The sequence below is a fragment of the Oryzias latipes genome, chromosome 21 (assembly GCF_002234675.1).
Source record: "Oryzias latipes chromosome 21, ASM223467v1".
In the NCBI taxonomy this organism is placed as follows: domain Eukaryota; kingdom Metazoa; phylum Chordata; class Actinopteri; order Beloniformes; family Adrianichthyidae; genus Oryzias; species Oryzias latipes.
In genome coordinates, this window is record NC_019879.2 from 24,522,628 (window position 1) to 24,530,342 (window position 7,715).

The window sequence follows — 7,715 nt, forward strand, 5'->3', positions numbered from 1 at the left end:
CCATTTTTCTGTGTTTATTATGTAATTAAACAGGTAATACATTACAATAACAAAAGAACTTCTCTGTTCTTGTAGAAACATGTTTGTTTTCTCTCACTTTGTACTAACCACTTTTGAAAACCGTTTCAGCATGAAAACACGCAAAACAAATTGGGTGACATAATGCTGTGCAGCATCCGTGCATCAGAACAATACAGTGAGAAAAATGTGCGATTTAATGATTCTGACGTGCAAATTTTGGTGTCGAGCTTTGGTTATTCACGCACACACTGTGAGGAATGCATTGACATATTGGAACGTCTGTCTCAGTCTGCATTTGGACACATCTCTGCCTGCATTGACAGATTCATTTGCTTCCTTGATTGAGTTTGAGCAATCTGTGCTTGTGTGCTGCTGTAGCTGAATCGACGCCAAATGAGCATGTGTGTCTGATCCACTGCTAGAGCTGATATTAGTTCCAGACGCAAAGCAGTGTAACATGTTTCTAAACTTGTACACAATAGTGCTGCCACTTCAGTTTAAAGTTAATGCGAAGGTTTGGAGTGTATTTATTTATTTAAAGTTGAAAGTATTTAAAATGAATATTATAAAATTTAGCAACACAATCTATGGCAAAGAGAGACTCATAGAAGTGTTATTCCTTAGGATTTAAAAATTAAAACTTCACTTAAAATATTAACGTCTTTGATCTCACATTCTTTCATACTTTGTAGCTTAATGACTTAATCCACAACACTGTTTGGTTAAAACATAATTAACAGATAACCAGAGTCAAACTAAATCACTTTTGATGATTTACAAATACCGGTAAGTGTTTATAGGTGCCATATGGGAAAAACAACACAAACAGCATCTATGACACAGCAAAAACTCAGTCTGTGCATTGTGCAATACTTGGAAGCTAGACGTGATGACGTTTAGTGACATCATGAAGGTTGCTCATTTCTGTCTGATCAATTTGGACCCAATATGGGCTGTTCATGTACAATACACAGTCCTTAAATTTGAGGGGTTCCCTACAAAATACTATTATGTGTGTATTATTTATATTTAAAAATCCTGTATTTTCTCGTGGCTGACACGCTTTTCTGAAAGAGGGAATCCTAACCTACATACATGCAAAATTTGGTGTTGTACCACAAAATGCACAATTATTTGAATAAAAATATTTAAAAAATGAGGGTCAGAAACAAGATTAAACATTAAAATTTATGCATACAAGTCTCACATCTTTATGTAAATCAATCCATGTAAAAAAACATTCCTTGGAAGAAAAGGTTATTGCCTTTAAGAGATTAATTATCTGAGGGTTTTGTCTGATACATGAGGATGTGATTCATGTTGAGACAGCAGGACTGAAGCGCAGAGCCAGTCAGTGGATCAACTTTAAACAACAATGAGGCAGTGTTGTGCGGTGTGGCGCAGGAATCAGTGTGTGATGACTTAGCATTTCAATGAGAGAGAGACAAATCCACACAAATGAATATAAATACAACTAAATACAAAGATATTACACTCCTGGTACGACATCAGACCTCATAGAAAAAATGCAAACAAAATACATTCAAACACACAATATAGATAACATTTTTGCACAAGTTACAGTCTTTTGGCTTTTCAACTATAATAACTATGTTTATGCTGATTTTTTTTTAAATTGACTGTTTTCATGAACTGTTTTAAGTGCTTCTTTTAAAAATTGGTCAAGAGATGAAAAGTTGGAGACTTCAAGTTTTTCTAAAACTAAACAGTCTCTGTAAAAAAACATGCTGGTTTTGGACAGCAGATGAAAATAATCGGCTGTAACACACGTTTATGCTTCCTCAAAGTCATTCAGATGTTGTCTTTGATATGAGTGGCGGGTTTTCTACAGCTACAGCAGAGTATTCAGTCTCAGACATGTTAGGAGCCTCGATGAGACGTGCCAGGCCCGTTCGAGTTGAATATTTGAAAATGAACGCCTTCATGAGGTCATAACGGTAGTTTCTGTTGATGAAGTTGTAGAGAATGGGGTTGAAGCAGCAGTGGAGCAAGGACAGGCACTGGGTGAGGTGCAAAGCCACGTAGAGCACGTTCTCCAGGCCACAAGTCAGGGGCACCAAGCCCAGCTGTGACAGGGAGTCAGCCAAGAGCACGGAGTGGTAAGGCCCCCAACACGCCAGAAAAACAACAATGTAGGCCAGAATAACTCTGCGGCTGACGCGGCGCTCTTGCTCCACTGGAGATGAGGATGATGAAGAGGAGGAGTGGGCGAAAGCTCTGGCCAGCAGGGCATAAAAGACTGCAATGACCGGAAAGGGGAGAAGAAAGCCCAGCAGGATAAAACTCAGCTGCACTCCTACCATCCATTCTGTGTGGTTCTCCTCTGGGTACACAGGCCTGCACAGCATGGTGTCGCTATGTGTTGACTTCACAGTGTGCAGGAAGTGGGTGTCTGGCAAGGAGGCTACCAGAGCCAGAAGCCAAACCCCCAAACATACACCTCGGCGGATCAACTTCCTGCGTTGGGCTCCTTCCTCTCTGGGCTGCAACAGACTAAAGTAACGGTCCACGCTCATGCACGCCAAGAAGAAGATGCTGCCAAAGAGGTTGACAGAGAACAGCAGGTGCGTGAGTTTGCACGCAACTTCCCCAAAGGGCCAGTGGCCGTGCTGGGCCAGCGAGCTCACCCAGATGGGAAGTGTCGCACACACACACAAATCTGCAACCGCCAGGTGAGCGATGTACGTGTGCGTCTCATGGCGAGGGGTGGAGTCGCTTTGAGCGCGGATGTTCACCCAGAGGACGAGGGCGTTGGCAGCCAGGCCAATGACGAAGATGAACGTGTAAAGGACGCACATGGAGTACAGTAGGGCACTGCGATTGAATGCTGTGGCACAAACCATGGCCTCCACACTTGTGATGTTGCTGAAGGTTTCAGAGAAGTTCAACTCCCCGAAATTCTCCCACAGGTCTTCAAACTCACTTAGACTCATTTTTCACCGATGGTAGAGGCACAAAGACCACTGGAGGGGGTGCACAACCTGACTGGAACAGACCCTGTGAAAGCAGAAAATAAGTAGATTGTGAGTTTGACGGATGTAAAAGTGAATAACTCAGTATTAACACTTACAATGACAGCTTAAAGTCCCACAATTTAAACATATTTTGAGCTATTTTCAACGTTTTCCCAGTAATCTTTTAATTATGATTATGTCGTTTTTAGGCAAAATCAAAAAGTAGTTTTCTGAGACAGTTTCTACAGAGCAACTGGAGTTCATTAGAAATTAGAACTGTTGACTTAGAGGAAGCCCTCCCCAATTTTCCAGCATCCATCTGATTACACACTCTCCAGCTAGCTTACAGCCCCTCATACACCCAACCTAAAATTACTAGTCCAATAAAAATGGCGAGCAGTATCTGAGCTATCCAGCTGTTCAGTTTTGAGTCTGACTCCAATTTAGACGAGGAAAACAAAGGATTTATTTGTCTGCAAGTGGATGCATCCAAATGGAGCGGAGCAGGGAGCTTATGGCCCGTCTCCAAGCTTTTGCCCATGGCACTTTTCTGTCTACTCCTGATTCTTTATATTTGTCTTCCATCATCCAAAAAATGTTACAAGAACATGTTAAAAACACTATATTCATTGGAGTGGGTCTTAAAAGCAACTTTTTGACAAGTATTTCATATTTTACACATCAACATAAAACATAAGTAAACTTGTGTTTTAATGAGTTCCTAAAGGATCCGAATGTGGTTATCTCGTTAAAACATCACTTGTATAAGTTAATAACAACTCCTTGTTATTGTGTCACCCACTGTGGGGTTTTCTATGATTGATGTGTACTCCAGGGCCAGCACAATAAATGTTTACATTAGCCCCTCTGGCACTCTGGGCTGACTGGACACAAGGAAGTGGGACTGAGAAACCAAAACAGGGTGTTTTTCCGGCACGTTCTGGGCATTCCAAGATAAAGCACCGGTCAGGATGGGAAACCTGATGCTTCTTTAAAGAGTGCTTTCCTTAAAATGCTTGTTATTATAAAACACAAGGAATCCCGTGTCTCGTCTTTGCTCATAAGGTTGGAAAAGAAAGGGTGAAAGATCAGCTGTCACCACCCAGATGATCAAAGGAAACTTTGAATGCCTTATTTTAAAGCATACAAGTCTCATAATGTGCACACAAATGCATTGTGCACATAGGCAGAGAGAAAGGTGACTAAAACAGCGTGAAAGAGTATTGAAATAGTCTAGACTGCTTTGGAATGCCAATAACCCGCTGTGATTTCTCTGAGCCTAATGGACCTCTGAAATGTTCACCCCTACATGGCCTGCTTTCACAGCTTTCTGCTGCAATGTCTCTCTCAACTAACTGTCAGCCTGCAACAGCGCGAGAGTTCAGAGGTGAGAGGTGATGCATCAAAACCAGAACACGAGCGGCTTAACCCCGCTGCTGCCCCCGACCCACTCGTACACCCACAGAGTGAATAGTGCGCAGAGATCAGCAGGAGGCTTGACGCCTGCAAAATGGTGCGACTGGGGTTAAAAAGGAGGTCAGCGTCCACTGGGTGGCACAGCACGCCGTAGAGCAGTGAAATGTGACCGTGTCGGACATCTGTCTGTGTGGGAGACTTGTTCTCTATGTGGGATAATTGGCACAAAGTCACAGAGGAGGAGGAAAGGAAAAAAAAGAAGTTGAAAATAAATATGCATGAGGGCACCTGGAAAATATTAGTCTGCGCAGCTGTTCCAAGAAGAGTCGCTATCTATACCATTACTTATCCATAGCACTAATTCAATTCTGTATGAAACTTTTAGGTGTAGCATTTGAACTGACGGCAGCAGAAATGTTAAAAATAAACTCTGAGTTTGGTTTTTTGCTACTTTTATAGCCCTAACAAAACTTTCTATATTTTAAAAATGAAAAAGACTTTTCAAAGTAGACAAACATTTTTTCTATGATTTTTCTTCATCCATTTGTTCCAGTTAATTTATTCACCAACATCAGAAACAATAAGAGCACCACAAGAAAGTAAAGAGACAAGAGAAATTGTCTTACTGATTATTCTTGAAAAAGAAAAATAATCTTATCACCGTTTTTCAATAGCAAAAAATGTTAGTTTAAATAAACAGGTAGGCTATTAGTGACTAGATTTTTTATTTATTTATTTTTAATGATTATAAAAGATCTGAATCGTTTTTAAATAATTTCTTAGGACCCTAAGAAAGAAGAAAGAAAGAAGAAAGATCTGTAATCTTCAATAAAAATTATTCTAGCATAAAACATAACCAAAATCAGTGGTATTGTGAACATTTTTTATACTACTCTTGGCATGTTTAGTAAAGAACTAACAAAAGTGACCAAACGTCTTGGGGGGGGGGGGGGGGGGGGACTCTTCTGATCTTTTTACTTCTTTTTGATCTATCAGGGATCCTAATCATTTAAATTGAGAGATTTTTAGAGCGACGTTAGTCACTCACAAAGGTTTCACCCTTAAATGTATCTTATATTATATGGAAAATGGTTTAAGGTGCCAGGTAGGTTTCAAGCCAATTACCATTTTAACACCCACAAAATCAGATAACGCACAAGATAGCAAATCGAGCACATCTCTTCCATTCTCCTGGTCAATCTTCTGCGTTTCCTCTCTGCTCCCTGTCTGACCTGCATTTCTCTCACAAAAACGGCGAAAGCTCTTTTGTTGCTCACAACAGAACGACGCAAACGAGGGTCATTTTTTTCATGTGCAAATGCAACCCACAAGAGGAGGAGTGCAGGTGCAACGTGTTTGACAAAGTTTCCTCCAGTTGGTCTCGATCTACCGGCTCCATCATGCTCCAGGATAAAATCTTTGGATAGAACAAGATGTTTCCGCATTGATAAACAATAGACTGTCGCTCTCTGCGTCATTACGCATGGAGCAGGAGCAGAGATCCCAGCCCGCTGCCGGCAGAAAACACACATAAAGTCACACATGCTATTGTTGATTTATATCAGGTAAGATGCAAACTTCTGTTATCAGTCCTGAGCTAACTGCCTGACTGGGTTGGCTGAGAGTTTCAATCTGGAGACAAACACACAGAAGCAAACAGAAGCGATGATAAAGAAAACGGTTGTTTTGGGGACATTTTGCGTTTTATGTGAAAGATTACCGTCTAAAGCTCAATCATTCGTTTGAAAATACAATAAATATAAATTAAGTTTGCATACACTTGAATAAATCCAATGTAAGCAGCAGAAAAAGCGCGTCCAGGCAGCATCTCTGTCATCCAACGCGTCAACATATTCACTTTCCTTCCCCGTAGACGGATTTTCAAACATCTTACCTCTGTTTCCTTCTCTTCTCTTTGATCTTCTTCTGTCGTCTGAAGGACTGAAATGTTAGGTGGCAGTTTAAAGGCTGAAGCGTCACTCTTGCTCCGCTCGAGCGTCAGTGTGGCTCACCCCGCCTCTGCAAATGAATCGGACGGAGTCCCGTGCGGCGAGCCGCACTTGCTGGTGTTAAGAAGCTACGCCTCCAAGACTGGTCCTCCCAGCCTAAAGCGCGCGTTGACATCACCTCAAGCAAAACACACAGTTTCAGCCAAGTGTAACAGAAAAAAAAAGAACGAGGAGGTTCCTGCTCGGGACGCACCGAAGCTGGATGTGTAACTTTGAGAAGATTATGATGTAAACAAATGTTTTTAGACAGGCTGCTGCACGTTTTAAACACAAACTCCAATGAAAACCGTTTTTGAGGTGTTTTTAAGTTCTTGTGGCATTTTTCTCCTGAAAGAGGACATGTAAGAAAATTAAGCTTAAAAATTGAATATCTTCATTCAAATCGTTGCGAATTAGTAGCAGACAGAAAATGCAGTTGGAAAAATCTTGAAGCGGTATAGTAAGTACTATAGTCAGCAGGCCACAAGCTTCCTGCTCCGCACCTTTCTGATGCATACATGCACCTTCAGATAATTAGAACAAAGTATGTCTTTGTTTCCTCGTCCGATTTGTTATGTGGCTCAAGCTGCTCGCCATTTTTGGTAATGTTAGATTTTGGTTGTGAGGGTCTGCACGCTAGTGGGAGAGAGTGTAAACAAAGGGATGATGGGAAATGAGAGTAGGCTTACTTCACGTCAACAGTCCTCCCACTACTCAGAGGCATATTTCTAATGATCTACTGCCGCTCTGCAGAAACTGTCCTATAGAATGACACAGAACTCTTTGATTTTGTTTAAAACCAGATAAAGTCAAAGGATCACTGTGAACTCTTTTAAATAAAATCAAAAGATGTCTGGAGTTGAACTTTAAGCTCTGCAGAGGTGAAGTTATAGTTGAATTTTCTGCATATCCTGTCAAAGGTCAACACAGCAAATCACCTTTCACTAATTCACACAGGTGGTTTGGCAGAGATTCACCGGACGCCCTTCCTGACACAACCCTGTATTTTATCCAGACTGGGGACAGGTACAGGGAGGTCCAGATTTGGGTCACCTTGTGGCTACATAGTTAGGCAGTAGCACAAAAGGTCTTGCCCGAGGACCCACACTGGATGAAGCTCATTGTGCCCAGTTAAACAGATTTAAAAAGTCAGCAATTTTATTAAAAGATAATTTGTTTTTTCTTTTTTTCTTTTTACCAGGTACATTTTAAATGTGTTTATGAACAAAGACTACAATCGGTACAAGGACCCTATTAATAAAAGGAGAATATAAATAATAAATGTGTTTTTGTTTTTATAAATATCTTTACTAAG

General features: G+C 41.0%; 1 protein-coding gene across 1 annotated transcript; it reads right to left on the reverse strand.

Moving 5' to 3' along the window:
- Positions 1-6,498, reverse strand: ackr3 (atypical chemokine receptor 3). Its single transcript, XM_004081961.4, has 2 exons — positions 6,307-6,498; positions 1-3,039 (listed from the first exon to the last, which is right to left on the reverse strand). The coding sequence occupies exon 2, from the start codon at positions 2,973-2,975 to the stop codon at positions 1,830-1,832; it is 1,146 nt and encodes a 381-aa protein (XP_004082009.1). The 5' UTR covers positions 2,976-3,039; positions 6,307-6,498; the 3' UTR covers positions 1-1,829.
- Positions 6,499-7,715: the final 1,217 nt, after the last annotated feature.

Coding starts and splice junctions, on each gene's coding strand:
- ackr3 (XM_004081961.4), bottom strand. CDS start 2,975: ATGAGTCTAAGTGAGTTTGAAGACCTGTGGGAGAATTTCGGGGAGTTG.